This window comes from Gallinula chloropus (assembly GCF_964237585.1).
Source record: "Gallinula chloropus genome assembly, chromosome: 10".
Lineage (NCBI taxonomy): Eukaryota > Metazoa > Chordata > Aves > Gruiformes > Rallidae > Gallinula > Gallinula chloropus.
The window spans coordinates 21840809-21864406 of NC_140095.1; the positions used below are offsets into that span (position 1 = coordinate 21840809).

Here is a 23598-nt window from a genome sequence, read left to right on the forward strand (position 1 = left end):
AACTAGGCAGTGACTTTGACACAAACTGTTTCACCCTGTCTTCAGGATACATCCCAGCATCTTTTCTGCAGGCACATACAGGTTGCTTCTTATTTTAGTCTCTACGCTGTCCAAGTCAATCAGCGTACAGCTAATTACCGCTGTGGCTACAGCCTTAGGGATATAATCCCACCTCAGCAGCAAGTAAATCCCTGCTTGTCATCAGGACAGCTTCTGTCTGCAGAGAGATTCTCTGTGCAAATTGTGAATCTCATGGAAAGGTGAAACCAGACTGTCAGAGCCCTGAGCTCTCACGCCAGCTCCCTCAAAGGCATCTGCATTGCCAGAAACCTGCCTCCTCCTCCTCCTGTCTCTGGCATTTCTCAGGAGTCACGCCTCGAGGTTATTCCTGGTTTAAATGCTTTACAATTCCTGCTTCTCCTTCAGCATGAGAACGGAGCGATTAATTCACTGAGACACCAGCAAACGATCTACTCCTGCAAAGGCAAAATGCAAGAAAAAAAGGTCCAACCCAGTCACAGCACTGAGCAGTGAGCACTGAGGCATGTATTTATGACTGAGTATGCAGTTCAAACCCACATCCTCAGCTTTAAACGTTTGCAGCTCTCTGAATTTGCAGCTTGGCATCCCAGTGGTGCTGATTCAGCTTTTCTCACCCCAAAGCTGATACATCTAAGTCTCTTCAACCTTAGGGACTGCTGTGGGTAGTTTTGTCCAAGCCTGCCCACAGCTGAACTGCACACGTAGGAAATAAAGGTTACACAAGCTGGAAAGTCTTCATCACTGGAACATCCAATGCAAACCCGCTCTGAATAAGTGAATCTCTGCGCTGTTTCCTACACGTGCTCCTTTTGGAAGGAGATTTCAGCTCTGCGATGCCATCTGCTTCTATGTGGGTATGAGAGATGTGACGGGGCTGCCGGAGGAGTTGGCCAACATCTCCTGTTCGCTGCAGCGCGTCGCAGGCCTCTTCCCTGCCCGCGGGCACCGCCATGCCGCGCTGGGGAGGCCGAGGGGGCCTGACCCAGGCGAGGGTGCCGTGGCCCAGCATGGTGCCCGAGTGCTGGCCCCAGAGGGTCACCGCGGAGGCGGCGTTAGTTTTCCACACGGGTTTACATCAGTTCTCTGATTCCCTGCGGTTTCTTTCACACTTTCTGTGGAAGGTTTCGCGCTGATTAATGACACCGGGAGCTCCATCATCCCTCCGCAGTGCACTGAGCTTGTAGGGCTACTCGGGCAGCTCCCGCAGCCTGCCAGGGAACCTGCTGCCGGCACACAGCGTCCCCGAGGGCAGGGCCCACCGCGTCCCCCCGGCTCCGGCCTGGCCCTCGTCGCCCTCCGGGCACCGGAGGAGCCGGCCCGGCACCCCCCCACCGCCGAGCGCTGCTCTCCGCCCCGGGGCGGCTCTGGCCGGCGGCAGGACGCGGGCCCTGGCCCGTCCCCGCGGGCGGGCGGAGCGGGAGGCGGGTGCGACCGAGCGTGACGGGCGGAGGGCGGGAGCGGAGCCCGCAGCGAGGAGCGACCCGGCTGCCGCCGCCTCCGCCTCCGCAGCGCCCGTCGGGAGGCGGCCGGGCAGAGCCGCCGCCGAGCCCAGGTCTCCCCCCCCCCAGCTCCAGCGTCCGCTCGCCCTTCGCCCCGCCGAGCGCCATGGCGGCCGCGGCCGCCGAGCCCAGCAGCGGCCGGTACCAGCAGGTGAGGGGGGGCGGCGGGTACGAGAGCGCCGCGGCGCTCTAGGCCGCGCCGGGGAGGACGAAGCCGGAGGCTGGGCGGGGACCCGTCGCCCCCGCTCCGTGGGGCCCGGGGCGCCGCCGCCTTCCCCCGCGGCCGTGCCCCAGGTCCCGGGGAAGCGGGCGGTGGCTCTGTCCTGGCCCGAGGCCCGGCGTCGCCCAGGGCGGCGGGCGGGCCTGGGCCTGGGCCGGGCCTGCGGGGAAGAGGGAGAGCGGGGCGGTGACCGGGCCCGCGGCCTCTGGCGGCAGCGACGCCGGGGTTGGAGGCCTCGTCTGCCCGCCGAGGCGCGGTGGGCCCCGCCGGCGGCCGCGGGCTGCGGAGCGGCTCCCCGCCGGCCCCGGGTGTCTGCCCGCTGCCGGCCTCGGCGCAGAGCGCGGCGGAGGGGCCGGGGGAGCGACCTTGTCCCCGCCGGTCGTGTCCCTCGCTGGCCTCGCTGGCCCCCTGCGATGCTGCGGAGACGCCCTGTCGCCTCTCGGGTCCAGCGCACGGGGCAGCGACCGTGTTCGGCTTTGTCTGCGAGTTCGCGATGATTTTATGTCCTGCGTGTGCTCTCCTCGGATCCCCGCGGGGCAGAGACCACTCTCACAGCTTTGGGGTTGCTCCCCCCACCCTACCCCTGAAGGTGGGCAGGGGTTTTGTCAGGAGGGTTGGGGGTCGCTCAGTGGCAGGCTCCAGCTGGCCTGTGCTCCTGACCCACAGACCTGAGGCTCCATTACTTACAGCGAGGGGGAGAAATCCCTGGAGACAGCACCCAATGCCCTCCTGCTTAGCCAGGGCTCTTACAAGGAATCCCTGTGTTATGGCTCTGCCTTGGTAGCATCTCCAGCGTGGGTAGCTTTCTCTTCAGGAAATGAAATGCACCTCCCCACCGGGACAGGATATTAGTCTCGTCGTGACAGCTGGAGATGTCTGGCTCTGACATACTAGGAAGGTAAAAGTTAAGTAAAACTTAGGCTTGTTTTGGGGGTTTGTTTTTGTTTCATTCTCTGCAAAACAGATGTGTTCACTTATGAAGACAAATCTCTTTAGTGTTGTTCTCGGAAACAGTAGGCAGAGATAAGCAGTTCTCCTCACTAATCGCCTTTCCCATCAGAGTCCTGCCCTCGGTGTTGGCCACAACAAATGTCTGTTGCCAAGGGACCTACCTGCAGTCCCCATCGCCCTGAACCCGTGGAGAGAGGTGACAAAACGTGCTGAAGGACACTATTGAGGTGCTCTTCAGTGGCTCTGCACCTGGCTGCTGAGCACAGTCCTGGCCTCCTGAAAGAGGAATGTGTAAAGCTGTCGTTTCGCCAGCTCCTGCTAACACATCCAGCAGATGAGTAGCAGACACTGGTGCTGCTGTAGAGCATAACTCCGCGTGGTACCGCAGAGATTAGGGAGCCAGGCTCGCCCCGAAGGATTTATGTTGCTAAAGACAAACAGATAATGGAGCCTGCATGAAGAGACTTGGTGTAGCTGGGGCACAGAATCAGAAACTCGTGTATAAATATATCTACTGTTGTGTAGCTGCTCAGAAATGGCTTTTTGTCTCCTCGCCCTCTGCCAGAACCCTGGTATTTGTGCTGTTGTAAAGTGTGTTACTGCTGAGCTGGCTCTCGGCGCTCGTGTTGCTCCAGAAACCCTGCAAGCTGTGGAACTGAAGATGCAGAGTTGGTGTTCGGATGAAGAGGAGATGAGAGGGTGGGAGAGGCTCTTTAGCACTGAATGTGTCAGGTTTTTTTCCATACTGTGCCTATGAATGTACAGTTAACGAATGTACCACGTGCTGAGGAAGAAAGGCTTGCAGGGAGTTGGTAACCATAAGGGCCAGAGCTGAATACAGGAGCCAGCAAGCGGAGGTGACCTGTGGAAATTGAGAAGTAGCTCATTTAATCCTTTAAATTACTGGATTATGAGGCAGTAGAGGAGAAATAAGAATTTTACAAGTCGATTTCTGAGGGGTGTAGTGGAGCTTGATGCAGCAGAGCGGTTCCTCTACAGCTAAATGTGTTACAGTGTGCAAGCTGGCCGTGGTCTCAGCCTGTGTGTAGGAGCAGCGCTGCTGAGGGGTGAGCACTAGTTAACCTGTAAAATACTTGTAGGATTCCCAGAGTGTGTGTATTTTCAGGGTTGTGGTTAATGGGGGTGATGGAAGGACAAGAGGAGTTGGTAACACAGTGTGAAACCTGAGTGTTTCTTCTTCCACCCCGTTCCTCGGCTGTGCTGCCTGCAGGTGGGGGCTGTGCTGGGCCGTGCACCCCCCCAGCCTCCTTTGCTGCTGTGTCTGTTCACTGATAGGTGTGGTGTTAAAGGGATGTGCAGTGGCATATGGTTTATTTTCTAAAGCTAACTTTCTAGCCCGTGTGCTTTGTTCAGGCATTAGATAATCTGATAGAAAATAGCCGGCGATGACGCCTGTGGATGCTGTGGCAGTCTGCTCTGACACACCAGGGAAGTGCAGCTTGATGAAGAATAAAGCTAGCAGCCCAGAGAAAGGATCTCAGCTCCCCCCAGCCCCTTCCTGCAGGCTGAACAGCATGTGGGACTGGGGCAGCCCCCTGGGTTTGGTTCCTCTTCCCTTGCCGGCGCCGTGCTGGGGCTGTGTTTGTTGGAGGTGGGAATGGAGAAGTCTGGGGGGAGGAAGGCTGTGGCACGCCTGGTGCCCTTACTCTGGGCAGTGCTGTGTCCCAAAACGGGGCACTGGGAGGCTGTTCTCCTTTAGACCAGCCATTGGGTAAGTTATACAGGGATGCTGTTAGGATTTGGTGGCTCAAAGGCATTTAAGTTCCCTCCTGGATTGTGAGATAGGAGGCAGAACTGTTTCATCCTTAGATGAAATTCCCAGGGTTTTAACAGGTTTATTTACACTGTAAGTTAACCAAGGCATGCTTTTTACTTGAGGCATTTGAAAATCTTTGTGGGGTGTATGAGTAGTGTAAACCCACCTGGAGAATGGTGGGTGTGTTACGTACTGAAGACACGGTCCTTTCTAAGTGATACTGCTTCCTGCTCCCGTTGTGGAAGGCTTACATGGATCATGAATCATTCCTTAAGGGGAGGTGTCTATGGGAAGCATAAGGAAGAAAGATGTTTTCCTCTTGTTTGGTCTGGAGAAGAAATGTATTGCTGAAGATGTGATGGGAATGTGGCTTGAATCCATGAAGGACCACAGCCCTTACTTAATATCTGGGAAGGCTGGAGTGAAATAGGGGCCATCAGTTGCCACCTTGTGCTTACCTTAAGCTTGTGTTTAATTTTTCAGCTGAAATGGGCACGCAGATTGATGCTAAGAGAGGAGAATATGCCATATTTTTTTAATGCCAGCAGTTAGAATTAGTGATGCCAGTGGCTGTTGGTTTCCTTGGTGAGGTACTGGCAGTGTGCAGGAGATGAGCTTGCCAGAGATACAGGCAGCTGATAGGAACGGTGAGGACATTGCCAAGGTAGGTGGTTTTCACTGTCTTTTTAAGTGTGTTTTTTGTATTCAGAGAAGTAGGCTGGGAGGGAGGTATTGACACAAACCCAGCAAATATTGTAAACAAAGCTGGGGTGCAGAGTCAGGTCTCTTGCACAAGCACTGCCAGGTTTTGCTGCAGCTGGTGGGGCCAGGCTTTGTGTCTGAAGCTGCCCCAGCCCGGGTTTGGGTGGCTGACATCTCCCTGTGGTGTTCTCACCTGTCAGGTGAGTTTCCAAGGCTTTTGGAATCCCCTATAGAGTTAAACCACGTTCCATCTCTAAAACTCAAAGGACTTGGGAAAGGCAGTGGAGCAGTAGTGGTCCAGGATCGACACGTATGTATCTTGGGTAACAGCAGGAAATAGCCTCACATGCAAACTTTAAAAATATAAATTATCTCAGGTATCAGGGTTGTGTTTGGCTCTTCCTGAGGCTGCTTTGGTGGCTTGGGACAGGACAATTCAGACTCTCACCAGGTATGGGAAGCAGGTCTAGGGATGGTCCCTTCGCGCTGGGAAGTGGCTCACAGCCGTGGTGCTGCTCAGCTGGGGCTGGCATCAGGGTTTCAAAGGAGCCAGACTGAGAGCAGGTAGCAGGAGGTTTGTGTGTGATCCTTCATTGCTGTGAGTAGTAAGAAGTACTTGATGTAAGAGGTATGCATTCGTTCTGCTTCTGCCTCTCCTTGTGAAATACCCAAATCTGATACATGGCAGCTCTGTGAGAGTCTCCTGTCATTGGAGATACTTCACGTTCCTCATAGGACAATTTAAAAAGTGTGGTAAAGATCTTGCAAGATCTGGAATTCTTTCTGTCATGTCTTAATGCCCAGAAGGAATGTTAACGTGATCCTAAATGTCACAGTCAGGCCTCATGCTTTGTTAAGTATTTGAAATTTAATTACAGCTTTGGAAATATATTAAAATTATCAATATAGGTTAATATTTTATATGTTTATACATAACTATTCTGTTTTTTATAAATTATATATATTTTTATATATAAAGTGCCGACCACCATATTGATAACCTGTCTCTTCTGCATTCAGGCCTGGAACACTCAGACCTGAGGACAGTCTGCAGGGCCAAGTGCTTGTTTACAGTCTAGCTAGACCAGTATAACTCCCCACTTGAATCAGGTCAGTGTCAGGTGTGTTCCCCTCTTGCCAGGCCATTAGCTGCAGCGAGTCAGTGACGAGCAGTATCCCTGTGAGCAGGGGTTGTGTTTTGATGGACATAAAGCTGGTTTGGTTTGTGGTTGTAACTCGGTAGCTGGGAGGGTTGTTGCAAATGTGCCTGTTGGGTGGATGCTCCTGCACAGCCCTTGCTCCGTGCATCCCACTGTGTGCTTGCTGCAGGCAGGGAGCTGGTCTGGCTGGGGAAAGAAACGGTGTTTTTTGGAGGAGGAGAGTGGAGGAATGGTTTCCAGTCTGTTACTACACTGAAGGGGTAGCTCAGGTCAGCAGAGACCTCGGGAGGTCGCTCCCTGGAGCTGGGCTGTGCTCGGGGCCCTGGGGAGAACCCGTTCCCCAGCACAGGGCTGGGGCAGGAGCACCGAGCATCCCCCGGAGCAGGGACGAGCCGGGCAGGGTGTGCTGAGACAGCGTGACTGCCAAGTGTGTCACCTCAGAGCTGCACAGCTCGCTCCGTGCCCTGCCAGAGAGCAGGTACTGGGGGCAGACACACTCTTCAGGCCTCCAGTGAAATGAGCTGGAAGTGCCTACGGGAGAAAACAGTTATTTGCTCATCAAGGAGAGGGCTGGTGCACGTGGGTTGACTTGCTTAATAGCTTATCATTATTCCTGCTGATGAATAAGTTGATACTCTGCGTAGGGCAGGAGTCAGGATTTCAGGCCTGGGTATGTTTAAAGTGAAGCACAAGGCAATAAAAATTATACTCTTCTGCTTTATTGGAAACTTTTGTTTGCTTCTGAAAAGCCAGAAATGTGAAGGAGAGAAGTAAGGAGAGCTCCCACAAAGCACAGCAACAGCAAACCCGAGATGTGATGAGGGCTGTCTTCAGTTCAGGGCTCCTGTGGGATTTCTGGGCAGTTCTGTCTCGTGTGCCAGAGCATACAATAGGAACTGAACCTCAGTGCACAGTCGTGATACAGGGCTGAGTTAATGTATCACTGGTGATGTCTTGCTGAGTAATCCTGAGTTAGGATAAGGAATATTTGTGTGTGGCCTAAGGACTTGGGGCAAGGGGAAGTTAAAAAAAGATGCAAACCTATGCTAAGTTGAGAACATTTGGAAGAATTAGCAAATATATTCAGTGGAAGTGCTTATTCAGAGTCGATGTGGAAATCTTTCAGAGCATTTTGTAAGCCCTGTGCCACTGGCCTGTACTTCCACGTGATGTGGCTCAGGCAGGGGGAAGTGGCAGGCAGAGGTGATGTCTTGCTTGGGGCTGAGTTTCTCGTGGTGTTTTTTGGAAGATAAACGTCCCTGGGCCTCAGTCTGTTCTGCCAGGCGACTTTCTGTTGGTTTAGCAGTCTGGTGGGGGAAAAAAACCGACAGCAGAGTTTAGGGTTAATACCTGCAGGCAGCACTGTGAAGAGTGGCCTGGGTTTTAATGCCACACATAGAAAGAATACCTCCCAGCCTCAGCAAAGCAGAGGTAAGACAAACGTGGCTTTAATTGGGTTCTCCAGGTGCTGAAGACCCTCAGCAGTGTCCCAGAGGGGAATTCCCTGCAACCCCCTGGAGCGCAGCCTTCCTCCTGCCGTGTCCCACCCTTCCTCACGCTGTCCCTGGCGCTGCTGCGCAGGGCAGCTGGACCGCACAGTGGTGCTGGGCCCAGCCAGGCCTGATGACTCAGGCTTCCTGTCACATGAAGCCTCCTGCTTTGCTAATAAGCACTTAGGTGAATTGTAGATGCCTGGAATCACTAAGAAGGCTGGAAGGCATTTGTGTACCTCGTCCCTTAGAGGAGAAGTCTGTTCAGTGTAACTGTGCACCTCCTACAGCCCCTGGCTCCGCTGTAAAGAGCAACCCAGCTTTTCCTGTCGGTACCTGAGTCGCAGGTGTGTGGCTAGCAGTGTGTTCACCTTGCTTTCTCCCACAGGATGCCCTTGTAAGAATATATCTATGTATTTCTGCTGTTGAAGGAAGAACATGGCAAGAGTTCCAGTGGTAGGAATTCATATTGCATCCAACTCTCTGTGTCCTCTTTTGTTTCACCTCTCACAGTGTTGTCATGCCCAGTGCTTTCCCTTCCCCTCCTTGGAGGTTGCACTTTTGGGTTGGATGTGTCCTCTTAGGAACATCAGGGGTTCATTTCTGCCCCCCACCTTGTTGGGAGAGCAGGTAATGTAGGGTGTGTGGTATCCAGGGAGGGTCTCAGGGTGTCAGAGCCTTTTCTCCCCAGCTGACAGACTGCACCCTGCATAGGCAGAAGAGAAAAGGGGAAGAAATACTGAATTTCCATGGAAAGACTCCACCCGTGGTGGAGCTTTTTCTGAGAATTCATAGATATAAAGCAGTGGAAGAAACTGAATCAACTAGTTTGACTCTGGATTTTACTGGATTCCCCCTGAGCTTGCTCCTCTCGTGCTGTGTGTAGGCTGCCCTTCAGTTTCCACAGCAGTGCTCTCTCTTTTTTAACAATTTTTAAGCTTATTTTAACAGGCAATTACTTCCTAAGTTAGTTAGCATTTTCTTCTAATGACTAAACTCCACAGGGTCTGTGAAATAAGGCGGGCTTGTTTCTTGGTGAGGGCTCGTGCTGAGTTAGCTGGTTTGAAAAGATGTGTTGCCATTGTAGGAGCCGCTGCAGCTTCTCCTGTTAATTGCTTGGCACCCTGAGGCTAATTAAAGCTGCAGAGGCAGGTACCTGCCACCTCTGCCCTGCTACCCCATGGCCTTGCTCCTGGGGCGCAGTGAGGGATGGGCTCCAGTGCTGCTGTCAGCACTGGCGTCTGGGCCAGGAGGTTAAACGTTCATCGGGCACTCGATTAAATCCTCATTCCTGAAGGAGGCAGTTTGCCTCTGTGCCACAAGGGACAGCTCTTACCCGGAAGGTTTGGAGCTGACCAGCTCCCTCTTTTTTCCTACCTTTCCTGTTTAGACAGTGTTAACAGGGGGAGGATGGGGGCTCGCTGTGAGAGCAGCAAGATGATCCTCATTTGGTGAAACAGAGCCCCGTTTCTGTGAGGGGCTGTTGTTTCAGTACAGCTCGATGGTGACAGTGCTGCTGAATGCTTCCTGGGTGTCCTGGTGGTGGTCCTTTCCCCTTGCCCCTCTGGGCCAACCCCTTGGACCTGCCCTCATGTCCTCACCTGTCACCCAAGCCAGGTGCCTTTAACAGCAGGTGTGTTTAAAACCATTGTGCCATGACTGGTGTAGGGACCTGTGGCACACCGACTGTGCCAGCAGCATCCTCGCTGAGCAGGTGGGAAGCCGGTGGGGACACAGTGCCTGGCTGCCATGCAAGGAGCAGCTGACTGGTTGCTCATCCCATGTACACTGGTGGCCGTGGAGGGGATGGAGGTGGGCGGCTCTCCAGTTAACAGCAGAGAAAGTGAAACAATCCACACTTCTCTTGGCAAGCTGGCAGGACTCACCTGTCTCACAGGTCAGATGTGACCATGGGATTTGGATGCAAACATCCCATGAATTGCCCTTAAAACATCTGAACAAGTTTGGGCTTTCAAGAGGACGTGGATGTGGTGTGATCTGAGGCAGCAAAGGCAAGAAAAGCCCAAGACACAGAACAGTTCTTTATAACACAAGCTCTTCATTTACAAGTGTGAGCTGATTGGTTTGGTTTGGGGTTGGTTTTTTCTTCCTGCTAAGACATACAGGTAAAATAAGGAATATCCCCACCCCTGTGCTAAGTGCTTGGGCAGCGTTTGAGTGGCAACACTTCTCTCCAGAACCAAAATCTAACACAATATTAGGGATGGCTTCAAGGGGGTGGGTGTGCAGGAGGGACAGCTCGGGATGTTAAGGAAGAAGCTGCAGGGTTGCTGCTGTTCCATGGTGATTAAAAGGAGGGAGAGTGTTGCCTCTCTGTTCAGACTCAGACCCACGGTGCTTTTTAGCAAGGAGTTGTCTTTCTGCATGAAACCTCAGCAGCTTTGTCAGTGAGATGTGGAGAAATGGGAAGGAGAAGAACCTGAGATGGCAGCTGATGGGTAAACTCCTTTCTGATGTGTTTTGCTTTCAACCCTTCTGGGTTGGTACCGTCAGCATCTCTGATCAAAGCCTGTGTCTGTGAACCTGCCTCCTGCAAGCGACCCCCCTCATTCAGTGTGGTTATTTATACAGCCTCTGTGGGAAGAATAAACCCTCTCCTCAGTCATGCAGTGAGACAGGGTGAAGGGAAAGGGCAGGATCCATAAGTACATGTGTCATTATGTAATGTGTCCGTGGAAAAAGCCTCGGGCAGCTCCGGGGTCTTTAGCTGGGTGGCTCATGGTTATTTCCTCGAGTAAAACATGACACTGCAGCTCCTAAGCAGTGTGGGCTGGGGGGTCTGAGGGGGTGCCAGGGCAATGGAGAGGTGCTGAAGAGATACCTGCTGGGCTTTGTTGAAGTTGGGTGTGTGAGGATGCCGTTAAAAAGCACGTTGGAGCTGTGGTGGGCTGTTGATCACTGCGAGTGGGAGTGATTGGGAGTGGAGCCGAGCAGCTGCTTGACTGCCCCCTGATGCCACGGAGCAGTTGTCTGCCTGAAGAATCTGCCAGGTGCAATTAAAACTACAGGGGGGATTTCTCTCAGAGAGAGAGTGGTGAGGGGCTGGAAGGGGCTGCCCAGAGAGGGGGTGGGTGCCCCATCCCTGGGGGTGTTCAAGGCCAGGTTGGATGGGGCCCTGGGCAACCTTGTGTAGCTCCAGGCCTGGAGGTTGGTGGCCCTGCCTGTGGCAGGGGGTTGGAGCTCTGTGACCCTTGGGGTCCCTTCCAACCCAGACCAGCCTGTGATTCTATGATTCTATGAATTTCACAGGAGTTGAGAAGCCCCCTTAACACCTCTCATGTTTGGGTCTGTTCAGCTGCAGAATGAAGAGGAGCCAGGTGAGACTGCGCCAGTGGTGAGCGATGCCCCTCCGCCTTACAGCAGCATTTCAGCTGAGAACACAGGTAAATTTAACTGAAAGCAACAGCTAGATTTGCTCTCTTGCTCTTTCTTACCTTCTTAAGTGTTCTCCTTATTGACTGATGGTGTTGCAGCATCCCTGCTAAGGCTGCAGAGGATCAGAATTGATCCAGGGAGACTATTGTTACTTGTGGTTTAGGAGATGCATTTTGGCTCCGTTCATCTGATGTCATCCCATCAAGTGGTGTTGCAGTTACATTTCACAGTGTTCTTAATAGATTGAAGACAGTTAAAATCAAAGTGCTATGAGGATTTGTGGTTCCCCCCTCATTATTTGGCGTTTGGAAGATGCTGTGCTCCTTCCAAAAAGGGCTTGTTACTTAAAAAGGGACTAAAGAATCCACTCTTCCTGCAGCTGTCAATAACTAAGGACTTGGTCATAGGGATTATACTTGTGATTTATCAGACTGTCCTGTTGCTAATAGCTTTTAGCAGTACAGCTTGCTTTGTCTTGGTTGTGTGTTGGAGCCTTTTGGCTTGGGTAAATCTCATATTTTTCCCTCCAGAACTCTTGCAGTCAGTTGTTCAAATAAGAGTGTGAATCAAATGTGACAAACTGTCAGTCTCCCATCCAGCTTGGGGCAGGAGTTGGAATCTCCTGTTTCTCAAGCTGCCCATGGTGTGTGCTGCCTTGGCACACTGACCCATCAGTTCTGGGGCCTTGCTGTGCCTCAGCGACTGGGGCTCAGAAATGCTCTGTCTGATTTCTGTTCCAATCCCTCTCCTCACCCTCAGAGAACAATTGGGAGTCTCTCTTTGGACAGATTGGTCACTGGGGGCTGAAGGCCTGCAGTGATCCTTCTCTGGCTCACTCGAACCACTTGAATTTGGAAATACAACTGCTGCTGTTTATTGAAGCCAGGAGAGTCACAGCATGGATTGTTTTAAAAATAAACCCAGCCAGGCCTGTTGAAGCAGCACTCTGCATACTGCTTTATGGTAGATAAGGCTTTTTCCTTCTGTTCCTGTGGATTTTTGCCTTCTGGGATGATGAAGGGAGGGGAGGGGGCAGGAGGGGAGGCTTCAGCAGTCTGGGATAATGGGGTCTTTGAAGTCACCTGAGATGCTTCTCATTCCCAACACAGTGTTCTTAAGGAACTGATGACTTACCTTCTGTATTCCTTTTTTTTTATTCCCCAGCTTATTTTGACTACAAGGATGAGTCAGGCTTCCCTAAGCCTCCATCTTACAACGTGGCCACGACGCTGCCGAGCTACGATGAGGCGGAGAGAACCAAGGCTGAAGCCACGATTCCTCTGGTTCCTGGAAGGGTGAGGAGCTTGGCTGGCTGCACATCCGTCCTGTTTCTGCTTGAACTCCTGCTGATCAAGAGTCAATTACTGACTGGTTTGCTTCAAGCTCTCCTGCATGGCGATGGCACACGCTCCCAGGGGTTCAGTGGCTGATTTTGTTGGGGTTTTGTAGCTTTCCTCTGGGCAGCTGTGATGATGATGTCAGGCATCTCAGTAACGCCAGCGTGTGCTCTCCACATCACTTTGGCCAGCTGACAGAAGCACCATACTCTGTGTGTGCACTGTTGCTGGATTTTTTTCAAAAAGATGGAGGATGAATTGTTCAGCCAGTTAGCACATCTACCCTTGATAGTCCTGCTGCTTGCTTGGTTGATGTTTCCAGGGGTCAGTGTAGCTGGTGAAAGGATGCTCAAACCATTCTGTCAGAATAACTGCTTCCTCATTTTTTATTTCTTTTGTTTCTCCTAACATTATCTGTTTTCCAGCCTCTTCCCCCACCTCTGTTAACATTAGATGTCCACTCCTTATTGTACTCCTCCACAGAACCCAAATTCCTTGCTGAGATGAGGAGTTTTGGGGTGTTTTTGTGAGTAGGGGAGTTGTTTCCAGCGAGAAGAACATCGTGCTGGATCTGGGCTTTCTTTCAAAAATCAAAAATACAACCAGTGATTTAATATTCCATGCTCTGCATCCTCTCAGGGTGAGAAGCAGGGATTTTTCCTGCTTGCATTTGTAACCTTTTGAGCTTTAGGATCCCCCAGACAAAGGGCTTTCCTTAACTGTAAGCAAAGCATTGTGTACCCTGCCATTGCACTCTGCTTTTTGAGGGCTGTACACCTTGCTGCTTTGCTCACCAAGAGCCACACACAGAACTGGGACTGGACTGACTGAAATCCCCCCCTGTCTTGTCTCCCTTGGGTTTGCAGGATGAGGACTTTGTGACACGGGATGACTTTGATGACACCGACCAGCTGAGGATAGGAAACGATGGCATCTTCATGCTGACATTCTTCAGTAAGTACCTCCTCTTCCCCAGGCACTGACCCAGGAGAGCTGGGGTTGTGTTCACACTTATCTTTATGTAGCACCAGGAAAAGACCTGTGTGCAAAGGTTTTTTACTTCACTTGGAACACGAAGAGAGCTTGACCTGCTGCTTTTCTCCTGCTCTCAGTGGCATTCCTCTTCAACTGGATTGGATTCTTCCTGTCTTTCTGCCTGACTACTTCGGCCGCGGGACGATACGGGGCCATTTCTGGCTTTGGTCTGTCTCTTATTAAGTGGATCCTTATTGTCAGGGTAAGTTGTGGAGTGAAAAAACACGTATGTAGCCCCTGGTGCTCCTTTTCCCTGGCTTGTTTATCTCTCTCACGCTGTAGTTGGTTATAAATGAAGCTTTTTTAAACAACATCGTGCTGGTTCTACCTGGTGTGATGTGCCTGTGCTGCTCCTCTGGGGAAAAATTCTCTCAAATGTGGGGTGGCTGATGAGGAGAGGGAAGCAGGGGCACAGAAATCAGGAGGTGTGAGGTTTGCTTTTCTCTGGAGGAAGAGGCAGCCACTGCTTCATCCCACGGATGGGAGAAGCCCACTGGTGCCCTCTGGTGCGACACGCCTGCGGCACAAGCAGGAGGGAGCAGAGGAAACCCGCTTTTCCTTTAGTTCCCTGTAAACTCTGGACACATCCAGGCTGCTGGAACATCCACTGTGCTCCCCTCCACCACATCGCACAGGGAGAGGACGGGGGTGGCTGGTAGTGTGAGAGTCTGGGTGCAGAGCTCTGCCTGTAGCAGCAAGGAAGGCTGGTGTAGTATTTGTAAAACTTGGAGGGGGAGAAAGAGAAACCTTTCTGGAGAACACCACCACCAAAAGAGATGTGTTGATGCTGGAAGGATTGGGGGGGTGTGTGGGAAAGTCAAAGTGTGTTCTGGAGGGACAGTGAGAAGATATCAGGTATCTGAAACACCAGAAAGCCTGTGAAAAGAGGGTGTCTGGAAAGGGCCTGCAGACACCCCAGGCCAAAGTCTGAATTTCAGGCAAAAAATCTCATTAGCTGTGTGTAAGCAGAAGTAGAAGGTGTTAGTGTTTGGGGTGTCACTTAAGGTTTTCCTTAAGTTTGTGGCAGTGGCTTGTTCCCTGCAGCCTGTGCAGCTGAGGAAACGTGGTGTTCTCTGAGGTCTCCTGTATGCAGTGGGCTTGATTGTGTTACTGCTGAGCTTGGTGACATTTGGGTACCGGAACTGCCATGTGCTCTAACTCATATTTTTGTTTTTTCCTCCTTTTTCAGTTCTCCACCTATTTCCCTGGTTACTTTGATGGCCAGTACTGGCTTTGGTGGGTCTTCCTTGTACTCGGTGAGTGTCTGAATGCATCCCTGAAGTGCAGGTAGGGCCTCTGTGAGCACAGCTTCACTGGCTGCTAAAATATGTGTGCACAGATGTCAAACTGGGACCCCCTTAGTACCCCTCCTCTTCCTGGATGCCATGTACCTTCTAAAGGTGGGCATAAACACTGTCCCTGTTGTCATTCCTTGGTGGCAGCATCCTGTTGATCATCCAGAAGGAGCAGAGAAGAACAGTGCTTGTCTTCCAAGCAGCTGATGTTGAATCTGTATTTTTATTTTAAGTGGAAGAGTGGGTGGCACTTTTCTTTCTTTTGTCTTTTCTTTTTCCTCCTCTGGAAGTGTCTCATCTTATTTGGAGTCAACAGCATTGGGATTGCCTAAGGCAAGTTTCCTTTCAGATTGCCTGAAACAGAAAGATTAATTAAAAATAAAAAATTCAATAAAAATAAAGATTAATTAAAAATACAATAACCTTGCATTTAAGCTGCTGCTGTGCATCCCAGTGACTCCACACAAGCCAGGGTGAGTTGAACAGCTCCCTCTTTGGAGAAGCAGCACTTGTGTTAACTGGAGAACTGTTTCTTCCCTCTAGGTTTTCTGCTGTTTCTCAGAGGATTTATTAATTATGCAAAGGTTAGGAAGATGCCAGATACTTTTTCCACTCTCCCCAGAACCAGAGTTCTCTTTATTTACTAAAGGTAAGCATTCTGCTTCCCCAAATTTGTTCTGTTTTGGTTTTAACTATTTAGTGCCTCTTAAGTGAGACTTTTCTGTGCTTGAATGCTTTTGGAACACAAAGCAGCAGGAAACAGTTGTGTTTTGGCATCCCATACACAGCTCCTGTTCTACAGTCTCCACTGACTTGGGGAGCAGAAGAATATTTGTCATTTCTTCCTGAGTTTTTGCCTTGAGGAATTGGAATCTAATGAATATCCATGATTGAGTCCTGAGAACGAAGTCACTGCCCTTTGGTACTGCCCTGTGCTTGGCAAGTGTCAGAACAAACCACGTGCCTGAAACACGTGGGATGTCCCAAACATGAGCAAAGGTCACAAAGTGTCAGTAGAAGATGGTGCTGATGTCTTTGGCTTATGTCCCAGAGAGAACAATCTGCCTGAATTTCACTCTCTGTTGGAATTTCCTGCCACGTTCCTCCAGGAATTAAACTTTGCACACCTCTGCTCTGTGAAAGCCAGTCCCAGGTACTCCAGCACACTGTCCTGCCTGCCTGGCCATCTCTCCAAACATCTGAATGCCTACAAGCCCTTCCCTTGGAGGCTGAACCCTTCTTAATGGGACTCTGAAGAAGGAGGCTTAAGTAGTTGAACCCTTCTGGCCCATTTCCTGCTCAGGCAGATAATGGCCTTGCAGGGGAAGGAAATCCTGTAACAGGCTGCTTCCCAGATGGCAGGGGGTTGGAACTCTGTGATCCTTGGGGTCCCTTCCAACCCAGACCAGTCTGGGATTCATTCTGTGGCTCTGCAACACGATGCTCCCTTTAGAAACAGCTGGTTTTCCCCAAGACAGGCTAGAGATGAGTGCAGCTGGGACAGTGGTACAGAGAAACCCAGGAAGCCCCAGCTTTAAACTGAGGGCTCATTTAACTGGGCAGGTTTCAAACCTGAGGCTTGATTTTTTCCAAGCGTGCTCTCCTTTTATTGGAAACTGCAGATTGCACCAGACTCCACTTCACTTCTCCTCTGCAGTGAGCACAGGCTGCACAAACCAGCCATTGTCCAGTGCTTCCCAGCTCCTTTTCCACTGGTGATATTGGGTAAAAATAGTTCAGTCACTTTGTTGAAGTGTTTTGGTTCTGTTTAATGAAGTTACAGTTTGTGAGCCCCTCCAGGATCTGTAATATCCTCTGGGATTCCTGCTGAGTCACCCCAGGGTTTATTTCCCCCTCCTTTATGGTCACAGAGTGTGTGTAGCCATCACCTTCATCATCTGTCCTTTGTTCTCACTGAACATTATTTTAATTCTGCTTCTTTCCTGCAGTGGAGCTTTTCATTTGCCAAAGGATCTGTGCAGTTTCTTGTGGCACAGGCTTTTCCTGTGTTTGAAATTGGGATTTTTCAAGGCCAGGTTGGCTGGGGCCCTGGGCAACCTTGTGTAGCTCCAGGCCTGGAGGTTGGTGTCCCTGCCTGTGGGATTCTATGATGTTTGAGACCTTTTGTGGCTCCTTGCTTGTGAGGATGGAGGTGTGGGTTTCTTCAGTATTTTCTTTCTTTATTTGTTTATTTTTTTGTCATTTCAGCCCTTTCAAAACGCTGTAGCTCTTACAGGTATCTGGAGATAAACACCTAGAATAAGTTCTGAATATTCCAGCTTTGACACTTCCCCTGAAAATAAATCTTTAATCCTAAATTACAAGCAGGGAAACCACAAAAGACTTCGATGTTCCCTCTCTGGTTGTTTTTAAGATTGGATTTCCACTGATGAAAAGGGCACAGAGAGCGACTGGTGTCATGTTAGAGCAGGGAGAACCTCTAGGAAATTAGGAGGGGAAGAAGAGTGGAATAATTAGTGCAGATCAGGTAATAATAGCTGGTGAAAATGAGTCTAATTGACAGGTTGGTGTTTAGTATTCAGTCTGTGTGTGAAGGGCTTTATCTGAGGTAGGGCACATCCATGGGCAGGACACGTGTCAGCGTTTCCACTGGCTGGATGTGGGTGTGAACAGCCCTGTCCAGCACAGCCAGAACAGGCAGCTGGATGGAAAGAGGTGAAACTCAGAATCATCCTGGCTGAGCACAGCAGCTAAGGGTGGGACACACGGTGTTCTCTCTGTGCAGAGGCAGTTTGGGGACAGGACAAGGGGCGATGGGCTCAAGTTGGAGCACAGGGAGTTCCCCCCCAATCTGGGGAAGAACTTTTCCCCAGTGAGGGTGAGGGAGCCCTGGGACAGGCTGCCCAGGGGGTGTGGAGTCTCCTTCTCTGGAGAGATCCCAGCCCCGTCTGGACACCGCCCTGTGTGCCCTGTCCTAGGGAGCTGCTTTGGCAGGGGGTTGGACCCCATGGGCTCCCTTCCAACCCCTACAGCTCTGTGATCCTGTGATTTCACACACCCATACGTGTTTCTACCAGCGCTGCCTGACTCAGTGTCTGGTTTCCCCCAAGGAATTTAAACCCTTCAGCCCCGTAACATACACACGAAGCTCCTGAGCATCACACTAGAGTCACGTCATTGTGAGCTGAGATGCTTCACAAGCCTGTAGACATCCTGCACTCTTTGTGAGCTACATCCTTCTGCTGGCCAAAATAGCAGTCTAACTATAGTTTCAATATTCAATATCCTTCTCCAGCAGATGTTTTCTGGCTAATGTCTTCCTGCGTTAGTGAATTCTCCCTCAAGAAGCAGCAGGACACCTGCAGGAAGTGAATCAAGACTCTGGAGTAGAAGAAAAAAGAATCACCTGCTTTAAAATAAAGAAATAAAAGTACTGTTGGAAATAATTAAAAAGAAAAGAGGAGAAGCATTTCTTTCTATTTGTTTCTAGGTGTAAAATTTTAATAATTAATGCAGAATTCTGTAATCATCGAATCATTAGTGGCTAATGTTTGGAAAAGCTATTGCAGTCGAGTCTGTGACGTGCTAATAAAGCCTTATATCCATAGTTGCTGTAGTGCTTTGGGTAGCATGAGCCCTGCCCCGGGGCCAGCAGGGGACAGGCTTGCTTTGTTTCCTCCCTCCTCCCTCCCGGGATGGGTTTGGGCTCTGCTCTGTCCTCACAGCCCGCAGACAGCTGCCTGCCCCAGGAGCCAGCTCGGAGAGCTGCGGTGACTCCAGCCCTGCTGTGACACCAGCCCTGCTGTGACACCAGCCCTGCTGTGACTCCAGCCCCGCTGTGACTCCAGCGCCTCGTGATGCTGCTGCTGCTCAGACCCCGCGGCTGCCCAGGGGCTGCCCAGAGAGGTGGGTGGCTGCAGGGCAGGTTCTGGGGGTGTGAGCAGGAGAGAGCATCGTCGTGGCAGTGGCACCGGCGTTAGGGGTTTTTACTCGTCCGTATCCTCAGTGTTGTAGCACACTTCCCTTTCCTACTGCCTACTTTTTGGACTAGGTCGGGATTTACACGCTGGTGTACAAATCAAAGGTCACCCTGCAACTTTGTACAAACACTTCCCTTGCAGAAACAAAAGGCCTTTTGCTTTCCTTGGGCTGGGGGCTTGTGGGGCAGCTCCTCACATCCTCCTGTAGCTCTCTGCTTCACTCCCTGTGCTCGCCGAGCCTCCGGAGCGTGTGAATGGGGCGGGACGTGCCCTCCCCTGCGTCCTGCCGCGCGGCCGCTCCCCTCGGGCTCTCGCTGTGTTCCCACTGTAAATAGAGCAGAACATGAATAAATGTCACTTCTGTAGTAAGAGCTGCTGTGGAACGCTTCGTTTCAGCTTCCCTGCCGTTCCCAACGGGTTGCAAGTGCAGAGCACCTGTTTGTCCCCTGCCTTTCCACAGGAGCTGTGACACATCACCAGTGGGTCTGCCTTCCTCTCCCTAACCAGGTGTTCAAACCCTGAGCCAGACCCCAGTGCCAGCCTGGCAGCGTGGGGAACAGCCATTCCCTACGGTTTGGGGTGTGCTGGGGTTTTCCTGGCCTCACATCTCCCAACTTACCCACCTCCCAGAGCAGTTTGCTCATGGGATTGGTTCACAGCTGAACTTCTCCAGGGTATAGTCCTCACTAAACTGGGCTTAGGACTTAGACAGAGACTTCCTTCCTTTTTGGACAAGAATCAAGTGGATGCAGAGGGAATCATGAAGTCTGTCCCACACGGCAAAAATCTGTAGTGTGGGGAACTCAGAGTTGCATTTGCCCAAACTTGGTGGATGAGCCTGGTGTTGCTCCCGTGGCAGCTGGGCCTTATTTGGTCTTGTAGACTCAGGGAACCGGAATACTTGGCATTCCTGCTTCTCTTCCTTCCCTGGCCTGAAGCTGCCAGCACCTACTGCCGGTGGTTCCTCACAGGCAGTGGGCGGGTGACACCGACCCCCAGCTCAGAGAAGCATTTGGGGCTGGTGACAGCGCAGCCACAGGTGGCTGCAGATCACCCAGCAGGTCTGGGGTGAGCTGCAGTGACCAAATGAAAACCTTTGCCCGTCCTGCCCACATCCCATCAGCAAGGGGTTCCTGTTCCAGCATCATAAACCTCTGAGCAGGTTCAGACAGGGTTCAGACCCCCCTGATAGGTGGAAACCAGGGTGCTCCATGCATCCTCCTCCACAGAGGGGACAGGGCTGTGTTGGCTCAGCCCTCACCACAGCCGACACGTGTGACTTCAGCATGGTTTAGGAGGTGCTGCCTCACTCAGTGGCCTCTGCAGGAGACCCAGCAACGTGATTCTCCTTGGCTTGGGGTGGGGGTTTGCATCACACCTTTTGCTCCAGCATCTCTGAAGTCTCAGCACCCCAGCACTGCCCCCCCTCACCCCCGATTCAGATTCGCTTCCACGTGGATAACCCCGGGATTTCCTGCACTGGGACCGTCTGTTGGAGCCGTGCTGGGGTCGGGCTGTGATGATGATGATCCCACTGAGGTGCTGGGTGGGAGCGACCCCACAGACACAGCACCTCTGCCACGGCCCTCAGAGGGGGTAACAAGACCTGACCAGGGATTCTGTAGCAAATCACTCCGAATTTAATAACCATTTCTATGTGGGGGGCATCAGGCTCTCTAGGACTCCCTGTAGCCTGGCAGAGGGTCTGCAGCCAGCCTTGTGCTGGGCACCAGAGTGAGCAGACACCTCTGCAACCTTCTCTGAGGAAGATGGGTGTGGACGTGTGTGAGGAAGGGGAGCTGTGGGTGGGATGCCCTGGCTGCTGGCACAGGTTATTCCATGGCAAGGCTCAAAATGGTTCAACCATGTGGCCTCAGTAACAGCCCTGCATGGAAATCCCGGCTGCCTGACAGAGCTGCTGGGGTTTTGGTCCAAATTCCGGAGTTGTTTGTACAACTGATTTTTTCTGAACACTTTGCAGTCGTTTGCAAGTGGCTCTGAGGTTACTTCCCCAGGTATTACAGCAAGAGCATCTTGAGGTCTTGTTTCCAGTTCCCATGCAAAGAAGGAAAAGCAGCCCGAGGGGAGAAGGGTCAGATGAAGGAGGAACAGCACGTGCTGGAGGAAATCAAATCTGCCCACAGAGAAGGTAGGAAGCGAGTGGGATCTGCCCATTGTCCCTGCTCTTCCCCCAGCTCCAGTGGAAAGATCGGTGCTAATTGTCCCTGGCATCCATGGGAAACAGGGGATTAAGCTGAGGAGCACCACAGCTCAATGGGAGACCTCCCACTTACTGGAAGGGACTTTTCCCTCCTCTCCTCTTGCTCTGCTCCACACACAGTGGTATTTCCCATTGCTGGGGTTGCTAATGGTTTCTGTAACCCCCTCAGCTCTGCTGCCCTTGCCCAGGAGCAGAGCTCCACGGTGCATCCACGGTGCATCCATCGCCCTCTGCTTTGCCCACACAAAGCTGAGGACTGACTCATTTTCGGTGCCCTTGTTAGTGGAAGTGATTCACAGCCTGGGTTACCAGCGCCTCTTCCCTGGCCTTGTGTGCTTTCCTCTCTCCAGACACGTGTGACAGTGGAGGAGACAGCCCAGAGATCCTGAAGCACCTGAAAGGGCCAGAGAACATCATTCAGCCAAGAGCACAGCCACAGCCAGCACAAGGCTGTGGGGCCTCAGTGTGCCCAGACCGTGTCTGGAGGGGCTGTGGGACCTGCTGTTGCCTTTTTACACGGTGAAGGAAGTTTTCCTGGGACCTGCTGTTGCTTCCATTGCCCTGTGTTGAAAGGAGGGCAGAGCTTCAACTGGGAGGGAAGAGAAACACGCTGCAGGATGCGTGTGATAAGCCAGAGCTGGGAGCAGCTGGATTAATGAACCTTATAAAACCTCCTCGGACGCAGAGGGTTTACGAGCCCTTTTTAGTGGTGATGCTCACTACTCATCACATAGAAACACTCACAGTGTGAGTGCTGGCAGGGTCCCCACGCTCACCCTGCTAACACCCGAGTCCCTTCGCTGCTCCGATTAGTAAGTTCACATCAGTTCAGCATCTGTCCCTCAGCAGTGGGTCAGTGAAGTTGTGTGTATTTGCATTTCAGGTATCCCTGTTGCCCAAAGGGTTGTGTTCTCAGTCACCCTTACCACACATTTGGCTGAGGAAACACTGTGGTGAGAGTTACAGGGACCTCAGACAACGGGTTTTCTCCTGCAAGTAGCTCTGAGCTGGTCTCCTCACAGTACAAAGCCCCTTGTGTGTAAACACCAACACACTCTTTGGTGCGGTTTGGGTTGATTTTTAAATTCCAAACCAACACAAGTCTCACTCAGAGCATCAGCTGGGTGTGTTGTTCCTGCAGTTTACCTGCTCGACTTTGAGCAGCTGAGCTCGTCTGGAGTGGATGTCAGAAATAAAGCAAAAGGCTGGGATCTCTGCCTGGGGTCTGGGGTGCCAGAGAGGGGCCAGGCTGGGCTGGGATCTCTGCCTGGGGTGCCAGAGAGGGGCCAGGCCGGGAGCCGAAAGGGGCTGTAGTCCCAGGGGCCAGGAAAACACCATCCGTGTCCCAGGGCCAAGGGGAGCAAAGCACATGGGTGCTCTGTGCTGCTTTATTTGGAAGCTGAATTACTCAACAGAAGTGATGCTGAGTAAGAAATCTGTGTTTCCAAAAGACCCACCACCACCCTGGGAGCTTTAATGGGTCCCTGACCCATAACCTTGGGGGGGTTGCTGGCTGGAGCCATCTGGGCACCCAGAGATGGTCCTGGGAGCATCCTTCGGGCAGTGGTGGGCGGTGTGTGGGGCGGTGGGGTGAGGGCAACGTGCTCCCCACCCATGGGCATCACCCCGGAGCGCTGTCACCTGCAGCACCAGGGGCTGTGTGGGCTGTGACACCCCACGCCCACAGTCACACAGCAGCACACCCACAAAGCAGGCAGCAGATTGAAGGGCTGATGAGAAGAAAATCCCATTTTTCAACCAGATTTTGTGTTTGTTTTTGTTGTTGCCTTAACTGAAGTGTCTGGAGCGTGGTAATTAAAGGCTCAGTAGCTCTAATTGGACTAGGTTTAAACGCGAGGTCAAAATCCCTTCTGGCACTTCCTCTGCCTAATAACCATCAACAGAAATCAAACAAATCCAACTGGCTCCAGCCACTAATCTGGGACCAGCAAAGGTCACGGCGGCGATAAGGGCCCGTGGCAGCCACAGACATCCCTGCGTGGGGACACACACTGCGCCGCGTCCGATGGCCAAGCGCAGAGGGGCACGGTGCTGGTCCCTGCCTGGGGCAGATGGGAACAGCTCAGCAGCCACGTGCTGGGGGCGAGTGGTGGCCAGGCAGACCCTGTGATGGGTCGGACCTGGTGCTGCCCAGCCGAGGGATGGAGAGAGGACAGGGCGTGTTGCACACAGCAGTGGGACAGGGATGGGGTGGGTGCTCGGCACAGCTCAGCATGGCTGTTTCACCCGCTTTCCTGGAGCAGAGGGCGGCACTGAAGCTGTGATGGGGGCTGGAGACGGAGCGTTCACAGCCGAGCACAACTCCCGGGTGCCTGTTGGGCATCGGGCGCAGAGCGAGCGGGGCTGCACCCCCAGCCCACCCACCGCTGCCGCTTCCTGCCACTGCCAAAGGTCACTGCCCTCGCCAGGTCCCCACTTTAATTGCTTTTCTAATTATGCCCTAATCTGGACCTCTAAAGGGGTCTTGGGGCGGGGGGTGGTGGAACAGAAAGAAGAGAAAAGGGGTTGCAG

At 52.2% G+C, this 23598-nt stretch overlaps 1 protein-coding gene across 2 annotated transcripts; it reads left to right on the forward strand.

The window, feature by feature from the left end:
• Positions 1-1518: 1518 nt before the first annotated feature.
• NDFIP1 (Nedd4 family interacting protein 1) lies at positions 1519-18323 on the forward strand. 2 transcript variants are annotated; one of them, XM_084268743.1, is made up of 8 exons: positions 1519-1692; positions 11158-11245; positions 12402-12532; positions 13441-13528; positions 13687-13811; positions 14799-14865; positions 15448-15553; positions 18161-18323. In XM_084268743.1, exons 1-7 carry the CDS (start codon positions 1648-1650, stop codon positions 15549-15551), a joined length of 648 nt encoding a protein of 215 aa, XP_084124869.1. In that variant the 5' UTR covers positions 1519-1647; the 3' UTR covers positions 15552-15553; positions 18161-18323. The 2 variants fall into 2 exon arrangements, with proteins under 2 accessions (XP_084124869.1, XP_084124868.1); XM_084268742.1 differs by having other exon boundaries at positions 18164-18323.
• Positions 18324-23598: the final 5275 nt, after the last annotated feature.

Excerpts from the sequence above, each read along its gene's own strand:
- NDFIP1 (XM_084268743.1), top strand. The coding sequence starts at position 1,648 with ATGGCGGCCGCGGCCGCCGAGCCCAGCAGCGGCCGGTACCAGCAG. Across the intron at positions 12,533-13,440 it reads TTCCTCTGGTTCCTGGAAGG|GATGAGGACTTTGTGACACG; the intron begins GTGAGGAGCTTG and ends TTGGGTTTGCAG. Across the intron at positions 13,812-14,798 it reads AGTGGATCCTTATTGTCAGG|TTCTCCACCTATTTCCCTGG; the intron begins GTAAGTTGTGGA and ends CTCCTTTTTCAG.